Source organism: Macrobrachium rosenbergii, chromosome 23 (assembly GCF_040412425.1).
Source record: "Macrobrachium rosenbergii isolate ZJJX-2024 chromosome 23, ASM4041242v1, whole genome shotgun sequence".
Taxonomy (NCBI): Eukaryota; Metazoa; Arthropoda; class Malacostraca; order Decapoda; family Palaemonidae; genus Macrobrachium; species Macrobrachium rosenbergii.
Window position 1 is genome coordinate 18195995 of NC_089763.1, and position 17164 is coordinate 18213158.

Sequence of the window (17164 nt, forward strand, 5' to 3'; positions counted from 1 at the left end):
ATCAATCAGTTCATGCATCACATTAACATGTCAAGAATCTCATGTAAATATTCATATGTAGAATTTCCTGGCCTTTCCGCCGATATATATTTTATCATTGTATGTATGTTATGTCTCTTAAAATTGCCATTTGTTTGACTGTCAACAAACACAAATTGCTCAGAGTGCTGGTCACGGCAATCGGAGGTCGGGCACTACGTTTCCGTCCGCACTCTTGCCATGTATACCTGAGCCCAGGTGAATAAATCATTACGGGCTGCTCTAGAAGCAAGAGCCCGTGCTGGCACAAGGCCAGCTAAATCTAAAACAACATGAATAAATCAACCCCCACCAAAATCACTTTCATGTATCATAATAAAGTTTTCATTAACCTACCCATCTCACAGACTCATCAACAACATAGAGTTACGGGCTGCTCTAGGAGCAAGAGCCCGTGCTGGCACAAGGCCAGCTAAATCTGAAACAACAACAACAAGAATAAATCACTACGGGCTGCTCTAGGAGCAAGAGCCCGTGCTGGCACAAGGCCAGCTAAATCTGAAACAAGAATAAATCATTATTGTACTAGGAGAAAAACTGAATATACTTTCCTGGATTGGGCTCTTTACGATATACTGCAAAAACAGTGAAAACCACTGGGTCTTGGTAAATTAAAGTCTAAAAAAGGGCAACTTATTGTTTGTTTTATGTTCTGCTGCGAACTAAATAGATGGCATAATTCCATCACTATACTAAAGAATGTTGTAAAACTCAGAAAAGTTAGCTTTAAAGATAATGAAAATATCATCCAGGTACACCTCACCCCCCTCAAAAAAAAAAGGTTTTCAAAGAAGCTCCACCGTTACTATGAATTTCAGTTTCCACAAATTTCGTACATAAATTGGCTAGAATGACTGTTGGAGGAAAAGTCTGTGGAGGAGACACACACAGCCGAACTCTGTTCACTGGGTATAGCAAAGCTAATATTACCTAAAACAGACTTTCCTTTGAGTGTGAATACTTAGTCTAAGGGTACGCGTGTGATAAGAGTTGTTACATCCGGACTAATCATTTTGCCCTGAATATTCCCCGTTTCTCAGGACGTTCCATGAAAGCTATGAGTGAAGATGTGCATCAGATAAAGTACCCGACAGTGGGCTCACTTGTCCGTCTAACCATTTAGCTAAAATTGGTTGTGGTGAATTGCAAGTAGCAGCTGTAGAATGTGGTGCATTGCAAGTAGCGACTATAGGAACAGGGGACAACCATTCTAAAGAACTGCTGGTAAACCATAAAAGTTAATGAAGTCTCGGGTTTAGTATGATTTATGTGAATTTTCAATGTACTGGCAATTTTTCTCACATCTCTATTAAATTGAAATTGTTGTGAAGTAAGTGAAAGTATTCTGGATAGTTTAGTATAAGTATTGTCATCACCAAGTAAAATATTCACTTAGGAAATGTGTGTTAAGGTCCATAAGAACAGGTGAACCGCTTCGTCGGCTTTCATAATTTTGATCTCTTGTTGTCATAGTTCTTTTGAAGGTAATTTGTCTTTTTGTTTAAATACCATTTGTTTCAAGAAGAGGCTATTTGGTAAGTTGAGTGCGCTCGTTTGGACCTGAGCAAACAGACTAGAAATCCAAGGTCTGTGTAGTTAGACCTTGGGGTAACCTATAAGGCGGCCCATTCACTATCTTACATGTATGTCCATCACGGCGTTTGATCATACAATTTGAGAATATATGGGCGTGTTTGAAAGGTTGACCAACATCACTGAAGAATGATAAACGTGTCTGATATTTTTCCATCCAACATGAAGTTTGTCCATCATGATGGACGAGTGTACGCGGTTGATCATACAAGCTCAGTTGAGCAATCGCAGTCATGACGTTCGCAACTGAATCGCAAGAGTTTTGGCTTGAGTTCATCTTACTCTATAAATCATTTCCACACTTATGGAAGATTAAGAGAGAGGAATACAAAAATAGACACCTCAAAGCTGAGTGCTATAATATATCACTAGAAAAATTGAAAGAGATTAACCCAGGTGCAACTAAGGAGACCGGAAGTTTACCATCGTCAGTAGTGTAGCAAATGTATCATGATCCATTCGAAGGAAATTCTTGTAGTCTTTAAGAGATGGCACTACAACCTCATTCAATAGACAATCGTGAGAAAATTTTGAATTTTTCTTAAACCATTCCTTCATCCACATCCTTTTTCCTTTCTTTGTTTTTTTTTTCACTCCCAACCCCGAGAAGAGTGGCAATGCAAGCATCTCTTTTGCTCATATTGACCGAACGGTTTTCTGATGCATACTGTTTGATAATCTGCTGGTGTGTGGCAGTGTATGATCAATATGATGGACATATATATTTGATAGTGAATGGGCCGCCTAAGATCATCCACGTTCAGATAATGTTTGAGGGCGCCAAACGAATAACGGGAGGGGGCAGCGTTATGCAGAAGTGTGGCATATAATTTTAACTTGACCTAAAATTAACAAATCTGATTGGTAAGACAAAGTGGGCCAAAACAAGTGAAAATTGAAAGTTGTCAGTTTAGCTTATATGACAATAACAGAAAATTAATTACTTGGTCTTGGTGTAATCTGCTGTTTAGGTACTATAGTCAGTTTCATTTCATCTGTCCACTTAAGGATGAAGATGTGGCACTGCTCATGGCTAGCACGTTATTGGCCGACAATCAACATTTCCAATATCGTGGGCTTATTGTGTTAAATGTTAAACTGCTTATCCAATAACGCATCTGAGTATTTGTATAAAAAAAGAACCCTCGCCCCTTCTGATATAAATCATAAAAAGTCGATTGGTATTCCTAATAAACCTACTCAAGCACACGAAAGACGGGATTGTATCCAACATTCTACTCGGATCAAGCACAAACGAACGATGAGCTTCCAGTAATTATGATCTATCTCGTTAGTATATCCCAGACCACACATGGACCTATGCTTAAAAACTGTTCAAATCACAATATTTTCTTACCATTCAAACTTTATTGTATGCTTTGTACAGTCACATTGCATGTATATAAAACTACCTTTATTATGATGCCATAGTATTATCTACGTCTGTAAACTGAAAAATAATCTTTAATATTGTTTATCGCCAAAACGTGAAGCATGGACCAATGAAGGTAGGCCTATGCTACTGATTCGCCAGGTATTTTCATTTTACTGACCTTTAAGCACGCATTCATTACATAACAATCAAAATTAATTTATTGTAACCTTTATTTGTTCATTCTAATTATAGCTACAATGCCCAACATAAAAACAAAATTCTTTCTGGGCTAGCCTTTCATGCCGTATGATGTCATCAACTATAAGGGTGCCGGGAAGTGAATGGGATTTTAAACTTTTGCTGGATACGTTGTTTAGCTAAATAGTCCGAAAGTGCCCAAGCACTTAGCTATTTTAATTATTTGCGCTCGAGAAAAAATTATATAAACCGCAATTCTGGAAAGACAAACACTATACCATTGCTATAATGCCATGGTATAACTGAAATTTCCCGCCTTCCAGCCAATACGGCAGTGGTTGTTCCATTCACAGCCTCATAGACAACAATATTTCTTGCTTATTTCAAATATTAACGTACTCTTGTAATTTACACGCAGGAAATGATTAAAATGCCTCTTGTTCGCACTCGCATAGCCAGATCTCTTTTTGTGTACCTACAATGAGTTAAATGATGATTGTTTACAGTCTACCATTCGTTTGCGGTTGAGCCGAGTATAGACTGTTTGTTACAAGCTCTTCATTTGTGCAATTGTATTGTTATATTATGGGCATAATGGGTATCTTCATGATCTAAACAAGGTTTGAGGGTTCTTCGTATATATAAGCATTCAGAGGTATTACTGAGGAAATATTTTGCACCTTTATCACAGTAAGCCTACGATATCGGAAACATTGATTTCAGCCACATCTACCTTAAACCTGCGTTGGTGAGTGGACAGATAAAATGAAACGGACTGTAATAACACTGACCTCTTACAAGGCATTAGCAACAAATAACATTTAATGACACAATGAGTTTGTTAAACATGCTGGAAGGTATTTTTATCAAACTAGCTGTAAAGGAATTAAGTAATGACAAGACATCAAAATTATGAAAGCCAACATGGGGTTCCCTTGCCAAAATGGATCAAAACACATACGTTTCCGAAGCGAACACTTGACTTGATGAAAAGATTTCAGGTAAAACTTGATCTTCCTTACTTTTATAGTTTACCAGAAATGCATAAGACTGGTTGTCCTGTCCCTATAGTTGCTATATGCAGTTCCTTTAGAATATATATATATATATATATATATATATATATATATATATATATATATATATATATATATATATATATATATAAAATATACTCTAGAATATGTAGCCTACTCAATAAACTCGACAGAACAGTCTGATTTAGTATCGTCTGATGCTGAACAATTCTTGGACCTAGTTCGACTTTTGTGTGTCCTCCACAGTCTTTCCATTTAACAACCAAGGATTTAGAAAAAAAGTTATGTGGGGCTCCCGTTGTCTCCCATTCTAGCTGCAAACTTCATGTATGGAATCAGTGGAAACCGGAATTCTTAGTGACTGTGAACCTTCTTTGGAACCCGTTTTTTGAATGAGATACTTGGATGGTATTTTCATTACCTTTAAAGGCAACTCTTCAGAGTTTGATAACTTTCTTTAGCATGTTAATGGAATTTTGTCCTTTTTCAGTTCACAGCGGAACATAAAGACAATTTGCAGTGTATCGTAAAGAACACAATACAGAAATGTGTACATTTTTTCTCCTGGACAGTGATCAAGTTAAAACCAATATCCTGTTCAATTTTGTTTTGAAAGCTTTGGAAATCTGCGACCCGACTTCATTGACAAAGAACTTGACACAACGAAGATGTTTTCGAATAGCTTAGTTGTCGTGAGTTTTTGAAAACAATGCTTTTAAGAAAGCTAGGAGGTTAATTTTTTTATAAAGATACACGGAAGAACATAAAAGAAAATTCATGAATTGTCTAGCTCAACCTTTTAATCCAAACTTAAACAGAACAAGGGAAACAGTGAATGAAACTCACAATTATAAAATTCTCTAATTATAAAATGCCATTGAAAATCTCCGTATACGTAATAGCAGCACACACAATCACGATAATAATGAACATAATTGGTATGTATGAAATTCCAAGCACCAAATGAAATACTACAGGGAAAGTGGCAATGGTTGCCCACAAGAATTTAATACAATAGCATGACAGTGTACGTGCAGAAACAATTCCCTAGTTAATCATAGTTTGAAACTTGACCATCGCTTAAACTAGGTAGAATTAAAGGTCATTTTCAGAAGCAAAGACGTTGGATAACCAACTGGTTCCGAGTTTACATTCGCCCGTTGGTACGAAAATCCTGCACAGAAGAAATTAAGGAGTATGCATATCTGAGGAGGAGAGATGAAAGGTTAACAAAACGGGATTATTTATTACAAGATGATGGACAGGAAGGGTGAGGGAGGTCAAGCATAAGAAGACTTGTGGAAGTTACAGGCATAAATTGTGGTTTGTCTATGGAAGGGATTAAGTTCTTTACCAAAGAAGAAAAGTTTAACAGTGATCATAGTTATAGAAAGTAGATTAAGAATAAGAAGCATCTTGATAACGTTGTTCCTTTTGCCACATCTGATGCTTCAGTTGCCTCTCCTCCTCCTCCCATTCAGGTAACTGTTACTTCCAGTAACCCATGCTGCCGGCTCAGATGCTTTTGATGGTCATCTTCAGAACGACCACGTTATAGAGGGACCATTCAGACGTTCCAGGTGACTAGCAGGTCTATCTCCGGAAAACGACAGCATTACCTGATCCACCAGCATTTCCCTTAATGACCAGTTTTCTTGTTTTGTAAACTTCTCGTCTTACGTTTTTAATTTTGTTAGTATCATGTCTTCTCAGTGTCAGATTAATAAGGAGAATCGTACAGATTCTCTAAAGCTCTCTATAGATTTTTGCTATAAAAATATATTTGTAGTTACATAACTGGTTTATACCCCCCTGCAGACCGTTATGATTTATGGCTCAGAAAAAGAAAGGAAGAGAAACAGAAGCTGGAGCGAACATGAATTAGGATGTTGAAGTGGTTTTTGGGGACCTCAGTGTGTGAAAGGCTGGAGAATTAAGAAATCAGAAGTGCTGCACAGGTAAAGTTTACTGATATAATAATGGGAGTTGAGATTGGGATTGTATGGGCATGTGGTATGGAAGAGTGAAGAGGGGTGGGATGGAAACAGGGAGAGGGTTTTCAGAGGGAGGCAAAGAATTAAATGACATAATAACAGTGAAGGAGGATTTAGAGAAGGATGAGGATGATTCTCTCGATAGAAATTTGAAGACTCATCAAGGCAACCAAACTCATAACTTGGGATAGTGGTGGGGATATAGAATCATCTCCTCTGCAATAACATATGTCCAGTTTCTCCCACAGGAAGAAGATTCTGGAGTCAGCGGTCATAAGCCATTTTAATTATTTTATAGTACTGTATATTAACCTGTTGAACTGTAATTTATTCCTAGCTTTATCTCTTAATTGCTTTGAAAACAATCATTTGGTTACTTCGAACGTAGGTTGACATACAACCACACCATGCTGTCCGTTATCTTGAAATTATGTGAAACATTTTTATAATATCAAAATGGATGTTTAAAAATTTCCTAAAATAATTAAATGAGGAAAAAGAAAGAACTCTATGGCATATACTTTAATGATGTCAATAACTGTATAAAACTTAACAAAAAAATATTTACAGCAAGTTAATGAAGTCAATACAGTAAAACTGCACTTCTATCATGATATTTATAATATCAAGAAATCCACAAGCAGCCAAAAAGATAAGTGCATAGAAATTTACACTTCCATGTTCAAAGCTGCAGATTTTAGACTAATATCTTGCCAAAAGCTCAGTTTCCATGTTGCATTATGTCAAACATCTTACAAGATGAAACCTGGCTGCCAATTGCTACCAATCAGTGCTACAAAGCACTGACATTTCATTATTATGCCACCACAAACTATCATTTAGACCTTGGTCTACTATGCCACCTCACATAATGTTTCAAGAAAGTAAGTTTCCACACTCCTGAATACAAAGGTAATATGTTTGGCCATCTGGTGTTCTTTTTCTATGGTATGTGTAAGTAGACAGGTATAGTCAACCCCAAACAATTGCTTTTTAATGTCTGATGCTTCAACTTAAAAGTCAATAAATTGTTGGGCCCCTATGGTCCATCCAAAGACAACTATCGTTACTATAATAAGTTAACTACATGTTCTACATTTCCACAGATTGTAGTTAAAATACCATAAATTGTATATCTAAAAGTAAAGAAATGCCATTTAATGCCCAAAATGCAAATTTCATCTTTAGCAATGTTCAATGCATCCACTCACTAGCCACGTGGTTGTATACACTCCAAGAATTTGCTAATTATCCAAAAGTTATCAAAAGACCTTCATATTTCTTTCATACACTGTATGCATCAAAGTATACTACTAGAACAAAAAACACATCAGTCTCCTCAATTGTTGGAGACGACAAAACTCAGAGTACAATATTAAGTCTATGCATTTAAAATAAATGTTACGGCAATACTTTGAAATGAGTCTCTGTGTCGGAGTTCATCTTACAGCATGTATTTTATTGATTATAATATAGTAATGTAATGCAAGACCATTGGATCACACTCCAAGATTCTCAAAAAACTCACATGAAAGATTTGTCCTTGAGTGAGAATTTGAAATTGGAGCACGATAAAGCTGAAGTTGGACAGCTAAGTGGGAGGAAACCAGAGGGATTGGGCAAAGAGTAGAAGATAGAAAGCAACACACCTGGAGCTGAAGGGTCGCTGCAAAGATCCTTTAGACTGTCTGCATGTGTCACCCAAAGCACACTTCAAGTGGTATCCTATGGGGCGTGCCTTGTATGGCAAGAGTGTTAAATGGTACTAGAAGTTCTTAGCAGCATCCCTTTGGCCCCTGTGGCATTGCCCTCTGCCTTTATACTTTTCATCCATGTCTTTTGTGTCATCGATCTTGGGCTTTCCAACTTCATTAGCTTTACTCTGCTTCAATTTTTTGTTTCAGTGGTTTAGTTAAACTACTTTATAATAACATGTTTCTGGCTACTGCAGTATAGGTACTCCCTGGAATGCAATACACTTGACGTTTATACTGATGAAATAATAATGAGGGGAAAAGGAAGACAATTCTTAACACAAATATACTTCTTTTTCTCATCTTATCACATATCACTTTAATCAGACTAAAAATAGACTTCCACAAGGATGTTTACATTACCACAGACTACTGAAGTAAATTAAAGGCAGTGTCACATGAACAAGTTTCTTGACATAGCTTATTGGTGTCAAACTTCATACTATGTAGCCAAGTTTTCTCTATACAGTCTCAAAAATGTAATGATCTATGCTTGATAAGGTGATGTCACACATGTAAAATCATGCATTGCTTGGTGGCAAAATGCTTACAGAAGTTAAATAACATACCCATGTGACACTGCCTAAAGAAAAAGTTTGTGTGCAATATGAGAATACTGTTAGTTACATGAGTATGTAGGAAAGTGATTTTTTCCACAAGTTGCGAAAATAATAAACGCAACGTAAGTTTATAGGATATTCATTACTGTAAAAACTTAGAATCTCTTTATCTAAGCTCATTCTACAAGCATACTGGTGCTATTTCCAAATTCATTTCAGGAATTTGATTAAATAATTTGCAGTCAACATGCAAATGTTCCTCCTAACTCATACTGAAACACAATATGACCTATATGCGAATTGTAAGCAGGCAATCTCGCCTGGAATCAGATAATGATTCATTATGCCCACTTTGTAAGTATACGCAACAGCACTTCATTATCCACTCTTTAGTTACCTGTCTTGTTGAGTGGATATATTTTACCTGGTAAACTGCAGGTCACCAGTTCATATCCCCAAAGGTTTGCATGTAAAATATATCTTCTGAAAACATGAATTTACTGTTACCACACATGAAACCATGAAATTATAATTACTGCTATAGTACAACAGTAATAATTAATCTTATGCAAAAGACTATTAAGTCACCTTTACTAAGATAACAAAAGTAGCATAGTATGGATACTGATTTTTATTTGTTCCTACACAAATAAAAAGCTTCCGTCTTTACGTAAGAGCTGGTTTTTCCTGTCGTGACAGGAGCAACTGGCTCCTATGTAAAGACCTTCAGGTTTGTATGTTACAAAAAATACGAATTACTTAGAATTTGTAATTTTAATCTGATTTAAATAAGTTAAGTTTTATCAGTATAATGTGACATGTTTCAAGATTCAGGTTAAAAACAGAAGTATGAATCACCATCACTAAAAACATACTGCACACTTCTAAACAAAAAATTTCATCTCTTGCATATGTGTCTGCACAAAATTTTGATAAGAATTTAGAAAATCCTTATGAGACAAAAGAGTTCACAAATTTTTGATTTCTCAAAACTTCCTCAACTCAAGACAGTGAGATGATTGAATACAGGGTCATGGGAAAAACTTGTCCCTCAGTCTAAGTGGGTATAAGCACCCCTACCAGCAAATGGGGAAAACTAAAATTGTAACAGTTGTGCTTTGCAATATGATCCTGCAACTTGCAATGAGGTCACTAAAAATTTTGTCTTGTTTAGAATTATTTCATGAGGAAACTATTATGCCCTACTGTGACAAGGTAATTAGACACTGCAATATTTTTCATTGTCAAGTCCACAGTAGTGAACATTAGACTTTGTGCATAGTAAACACAAAAATGAAGGCCATCAAATATCAGCTAAAGTTAATTTGTGATTTTCATGTACAACATTGAGTATAATAGTACAGCATACACAAATTACAACACCTGGTTGTAAAATTTATCACTGGTAATGGAGTTTGTAGGAAATGTGAAAAAAGTTAGACAAGAAATGTCTACCTGAAGTAAGGACAAGCTAGGAAAATGAATGTTAAAAATATGTAACTGAACATTTCCTCACTTATTCCAGTAATTTTCTTATTCCTCCCCAATTGTGATGGTTATCGTCAATGGATAACAAGGAGCTACCAGTTTATTCCTACCAGTTTAACATCTGACACTTCAACAAATGTTCAAATTACTTTGAAGCCTTACTACTAATAACTGATGATATAAAATCTCTTTCGACAAAACTGCAAGGGCAGCCTATAGTCATATTATGAAAATTAGAGTATATTTTTGTTAGTAACTACTGTACTTAGAAGGAATAAAATTGACTTCTTGCCTTAAATACATAAAGAGAAACTGCCTACAGCTACCTGGGTTGCATCAAAACATACCTGTAACTACTTCATGGGTTAGTTTATTTTTATCATGTAAACTACTTAAGCTCTAGTATAGAGCAAGAGAACCATTTCCAAATATCAGATATTTTCTCTGTAGCATTCCTTTTACAAAGGAAATTTGAAGGCTAGCAACAAAATATAACAAAAATAAATACAAAGAACATCTGCATAAACCACATTAAACACTCGGTTGTAACTCAACTGCAAGGGTGCTTACATGATACCACATACAGTTGTATGAGAGAACTGACTGGCAAGAAATTTCTGTCAAACAGAAACAAGGGAAAAGGCCAGTAAGTTGGTACAAAATCGAACATTCTGAAAAACATAGTATGTACACATTTTTTCTATGAGGCTAATTTTTTCAGGTTCAGGAACACCAGTACAATGAACTAAATTCCATTAACTGTTAGTACTTGGCTTTGTTTGGATCTTAAAACAATAGATCATTATTCAGTTCATTAGGCTATTTAGAATATCAAATCTGCAGAGGCTTCGAATGTATCAAGTACATCTTTCATTTCCAACATATAAAAAACACTGGAAAAAATCCTTCATTTCCAACATATAAATTACTTGTGGTTATGGTCCTTTACCTGATAAAACTAACAAATACTGCAAGCTGCCAACTATAACTGAAACAACCTGTTTAGATAAATTCTTTACAGATTACAATGCAAGCCACTTATTAATAAATATCAGTATACCATCATAAATTAACAATGTAAAAACTGAATGGTGCCTCCAAATCCCCCACGTGATGACGACAAAACTCCAAGTACTGTAAGTCATTAACTAACAATCAGTTCTCACACACATTGGGTACCTGACAGCACATGAAGTGGCCACTTCAGAATGAGAAATTCAGGCTTTCCAAGTGACCACCTTGGAATCTTTGGTCCAAAATTCATGCCTATGTAAAAAATAAATACTGTATACAAAATTTTATTAAAAATTAGTAGTTAAATATACAAGAGTTGAATTAGTATGCTCAGAAGTGACATAGCTTACATTACTGTTAGCACTTATATTTGAGGCTCTGTTGGATTCATACTGGTCTGAGGACAGAAGCATCTCACCAGAAGTTCTATTCAGAGGATCCTGTGGGAAAGCGAAAAAAAAAACAACACTGTCACTATATGAGCCCACAAATCATTAATTACGTTCGAAAGATCAAAATCTATTTAAGACAAGCAATGATCTGCAATGGACTGGCAGTAGTTTTAATCAAGAACTTTTGAGTCACTGCATCAAAAAGAAGTCTGATCATATAATTAGTTCTTGGCAAAGTATAATGATCTGATAAGTAACTACCTGTGCACTTTGTATTTTGTGTTCTTGTTCTCTAACTTGAAAATACTCATTGTGAAGGTAGTGTAAAGTCAGAGTAAATTAATTGTTCCTTACATGTTCTTCAGAAGTGGTAAACCTTTGCCAGTGATTACCAAAGACTAGGGGCAAATGAGTTTTACTATTATTTTTTTTATTGTTTGAGAACTGCACTTGAAATTGAATGATAGGAAAGGACTTGGTGTAAAACAATTATATGAAAATCTGCAATACATAGAGAACCAATTAAACGTGATGTGCAGCATGCAGCAAAATTCTTGTGACCCAATTTCAGTGAATTTCTAATGAAAATCACTAACATGCACCTCTTACACAATGATGCTGGGTTGCAACAACAAAACATTTTGCAACTTCGCTTAAAAAAGATAGTTCACTAAGCATGGTTTTAAAGTATCAATGCTGAATTAAAATATCAAAATATCAGCTAGATCATTATAAAAACATTAACACAGTAATTTTTAATTATGGTAAGTAAATATGAAAAAACATATATACTTAATGAATTTTACTTTTTAGCCACCATAGTAATGTATTTAATGTAATGAACCTATCAGATATGTAGTTTTGGGCGTGGTCTAACCAGACGTCAACTGCTTAAATGGCTGAGTTTGCCTTCCCTCGCCTTACCCGTAGGCCAAGTGCACTTCGCTCTACTCAATTGTATCATTCTTATGAAGCCTATAGGCCTATGAAGAAAATAATGATGGAAGTATACCACACCAAGACTGGAGGAATTTCACAAATCCTGTTTTATGGTCTTAGAGATCCTTTACGAGTTACAAAGACTTGAGGCAACTATACGAGTATATAGTTGCCATCTGAAATATAGCCTAGTGTTATAAAGCCAATACTGATTATAGTCTTCCATGACTAAAGTAAAATAAAAAGGTAGAATTAATTGTATTTCTGTACAATATCGATGATTACTCTCCACCCTGCTTATTTATTTTTTTTTTCAAACTGAAGCAACCCCTCGGGAGACTAGACCTATGCAGCCTTGGCTACAGCCTAAGCTATGACTTGTAATACAGTAATTTATTGTATCAAAATCGTGATCCTGACTAACATTTGCTTTATACACAAAACTACAAAAAGTGAAAAGAAGTAATAACTTTGAATTCATATCTCAAATGCATCAATGGTTCATGTTTGACTATGCTCTTCTTAACTTTTCTTTTTTTCACTCCATCATTGAAGTAGCCTCTTTCAGTTTTATGATTTCCAGACTGATGGTTCCGTCGACTCTTCCAGTCACTGGTGACCCGAGGGATTCATGCTACAGTAAAAATTTTGTTTTCCGTTCTGAAATATTACTGTAGCATGAAATATTTTTGTTTTTCACAATCCAATATATTTCAGAGATAAGATTCTACATAACAAGCGACCAATTTTTTCTCATACATACACATGTTTATAAAGTAAAATGTATACTAAGTGGCAACTTGAGACCTCAATGCTTGTTTAGTACAAAAATAAAAAAGTTGCACAAGTTTTGCTGCTTAGTGTACTAATAACTTTATGGTTATGAAATTAAAAGATCCTGCTGATGTAAAAGGCGAGATTTTCCTTTCAATAGGGCTAAGATCATTTCATCTCTCATCTGTCCTCCTCAGTATGGATCTTTGGTCATGGGGAAAAAATGTGCCTTCCTTCTGGTTACAGTTTTCTTTGTTTTTACCTGTTTTTGTATAATTTCAGGTTCCTCTTCAAACTAGATGAATTAGTCTTACGGTTATGTGAGGACAGAACTTACTGCCACCAGAAGGAAACTATATTCCTGAAGACTGGAGCCTTCATAAAACCAATATTGAGAAAAAGCATGCGGGAAGGACATGTGCCCTTAGTCTGATGCAGCTAATGTCTCAATGCTTGAGCAATGATCATGATTGAGCAAAACAAAGGAGAAGAGACTCAGATAAGGAATGCAAGACTGGGATAGCAAAGGGCAAGATCTTGAAATCCTACATTCCTGAAGATTGTGTATTGGCCATGAAATTGGAACAAGCCCACACCAAACCAGTTCTTACTGTGACAATGTCTGACTTTCATGGAGTTTGATGTTTTTTGTGAGATTTTTTTTCAATGGGCTAAGATTTCATCTCCCATCTATCCTCCTCAGTATGAATCTTTGGTCATAGAGAAAAAAATGTGCTTTCCTTCTGCTCCATGTTATTAAATTCTTCAATCCATTATAGTTTTTGTAGATGGTACGTAACATGTATGACATTGTGTATAACATTCTTGCTTCCCATGTAAATAACATTGTATATTGATTCCCATGTATATAACACTGTATACTGATAAGTGGCAACTCTTGCCTCACATGTATGTTGATAAGTGGCAACCGAACACATTGAAATCCAATGCCTAGCAGAACACCGCTCTCCCTTTCCGAGTTCGGTTGCTCACACGTATTGTCATTATTGCATTGTAACCTAACCTAATAAAGAACCTATATTTCAGATGAGCTCGTTTCACGTCTCATCCCAACCAACATGGCGCAGTGAGGTGTTAGATGAAGCAAGCAAAGATATAGGAGACTTGCAGCAAACTGGAAGAAAACTGACAAAAGACCCTACACCAACAAATGCACGTTCTCTGATTATCAAACTTTTTGCTGGTATGTTTGTAAGGTGGTGCTAAAATAGCCAACTGATTATCAGAGTTTTGCAATGCTTTTCAGCTAACTAAATACCTTCCCACTGATTACGCACGATCATTCCTTGAAGCTGAATGGTTGGCAATGGCTTTGAAAAGTTGGTTAATCTGTGGTTCTTTTCATCTTCATTTATTCTGCAATACGTTCTACTGATTATGAAAAAGAAACTTTATATTATCCCCTGAGATAAAATCATAATACACATCTCCCTAAAAATGGTAAAAAAAAACAGGAAAATATGAATGAAGGCAGGAGTGTTGCACGATTTTGCAATGTTGTGTTTCGTAAATGAGGTTCACCTGAATACGGAGGTGACACAGGGAATGTCTGCATTTGAATCGGTGCACTTGAATCACTGGACAATGATAATTACTGTCTGATATTGTCAAGCATGTTCACCATTCTAAATTTAACTCAAAGATTTTCTCAGAGCTATGCAGACTGGTATTTCATATTGATTTTAGGAAATTTTACTACATTTTAAAAATAGTCATAAAATCAATTTCATTGCAATTGTTTACACATTTGGAGGGATGACAAGCAGTGACTGCATTCTACAAAACCAGAATATGCCTATGTTCCACTTAAGCCTACAGTATGACAGGTTATACGAGCCATATTGGATATAATTTGCTGAGAATTTTCTTAAGGACATTATCTCCTTTTGAAATAACAGGACCATAAAAAATAACATAGGACATTATAGTCATATGTCTTTATGACGTTTGGATTATAGGCCTATCTTATTTATTGTGGTTCTTTGTTGTGGTTAGAATAGTTTTTGTTGCTGCTGTTATGGTGCTTGTAGTGTCTTCAAAAATTTTTCATATGGTAACCAACATTGCAGAGTACTAATGTAAAGAATTATCTGCCTGCTATTGTTAATTGAAATTTAGTCATTTGCTTTAATTAAGAATATTCTTTATTCTTCTAACAGCAGAGAGAGAGAGAGAGAAAATTTACTGACTCATGCACCTTTTGTCCAACAGGGTAATCTACAAGAATGCCCCCAAAAGCAAATGAATCGTGGGCTACTCGCAGACTGGTTTGGATCATCTCATACATAACTTTTTCAGGTATCATTTATTTTTTCTTTCTTATATTTACTTATCACAGTAATATAATTTATCCCTTTTGTAAACATATTTTCAATATAGTTCACTGAGAGCAGTTTGATAGTTGTGTATAAGGCCGAGACAGTCCTATGATTGATCTGTGTGTGCCATCGGTTATGTGCCCACAAGTTTTACTTTTATTCTCTGTGGTATAAGTGGCATTACAATTACTATGGCCATCCAGGCATGTATGTGTATGTGCACTTGCTTATACGTGTACATTCCACTTTACGCATGTACATTATGTATCATGGAGTTGAAACTACTATATTAATTAAAAGCTACTCTATTTCCAACAGATTTGGGTAGAACACTATTTGCAAAAAGAAATTGACGTGTAGGCCCATGCCCTGTCAACGTCTCATATATAAGAATTTGATGCATAGGCCCATGCCCTGTCATTGCCTCAGAATATAAGAAATTGACGTGTAGGTCTATGCCCTGTCATTGCCTCAGAACGTGTGGGCCCATGCCCTGTCGTTGTCCCTGTCATTTCTTATATTGTACGAGCGAAATTAACGCATAGGATCATGCCCTGTCATTGTCTCAGATTCTTAATTTCTGACATGTAAGCCCATGCCTTGTCACTGTCTCAGATTCTTAATTTCTGACATGTAGGCCCTGTCATTGTCTTGGAATACTGTATAAGAAACTGATGTGTAGGCCCATGCCCTGTCATTGCCTCAGAAATTGACGTGCAGGTCTATGCCCTGTCATTGCCTCAGATCTAAGAAATTGACGTGAAGGTCTATGCCTTGTTGCTGTCTCAGAATATAAGAAATGAATGTGTAGGCCTAATCTCTCAATATTATTAACATTTGCCACGGCTGCATAAGTCTATGCTTCATTTCAATTAATGTGGTCTATGTGGGATCGCTTGTTTACGCCAACACCAATTAAAAGAAAAAAAGCAAGATGCTTGTGTATTTAGGCTAAGCATGATAAAAAAAAAAAGATGCACAGATAAAATGATCCAATGATATCAAACTTAATATACATTATCTTTTACAGGAGATATCAATGGCATACTTCACAACTCTGAGAACTCAAATCTGCGGTGTTATGATTCATGCATAAAACGCAACATGACTGAACGGAGTCAAATCGGTACAGGTAATCATTTGGACCGTTAACTAATGTGACGTCATTCCCCCTTCGAGAGCTAGCCAATCACTGGCTTGCAGTGGGCGGGGCTTAGCTGCGAAGCTAGGTGGACTCTGCTATAGTGCCAATATTTCATGCACTGCACTTAAAATACTGATACTGTTCATTTCTGTTAAATTCTGTTTTAAGCCTATGTAGTGGTAAACAGAATGTTATTCACAATGGATTCTCCACGTTCTTAGGATGAACGTGATGATACCCCACTCGCCCAGTGTTCACAAGACCCTGTCTACTGTCCACAGTCCCCACCAGCTCTCCATCCCCAGACAACAGTATCCCAGCGTTCACAAGACCCTGTCTACTGTCCACAGTCCCCACCTGCTCTCCATCCCTAGATGACGATACTGCAATCACCTGATTTCCTTTCGCTCGTACAATACCTGGAGAAATCAGAGACCAAGGATCATGCCAGAAGGAGACAAAAAAAAGAAGAGGCGAGATGAAGAAAACAGGAAGAATTAAGGGACCAATGACAGAGAGAAGAT

General features: G+C 36.1%; 1 protein-coding gene and 1 long non-coding RNA gene across 2 annotated transcripts in view; one reads left to right on the forward strand and one right to left on the reverse strand.

Annotated features, from left to right (window-relative positions):
- The window catches only part of LOC136851328 (uncharacterized), a 67088-nt gene extending 53304 nt beyond the window's left edge, over positions 1-13784 (forward strand). The window contains exon 4 of the long non-coding RNA XR_010856842.1: positions 13440-13784. This is a non-coding gene — a long non-coding RNA (uncharacterized lncRNA). The remainder of the gene's footprint in view (positions 1-13439) is intronic.
- LOC136851327 (uncharacterized) overlaps positions 9167-17164 on the reverse strand; it is a 55000-nt gene continuing 47002 nt past the window's right edge. The window contains 1 exon segment of the mRNA XM_067125358.1: positions 9167-11492. Coding sequence (XP_066981459.1) covers positions 11340-11492 — 153 coding nt within the window. The 3' untranslated portion in view covers positions 9167-11339.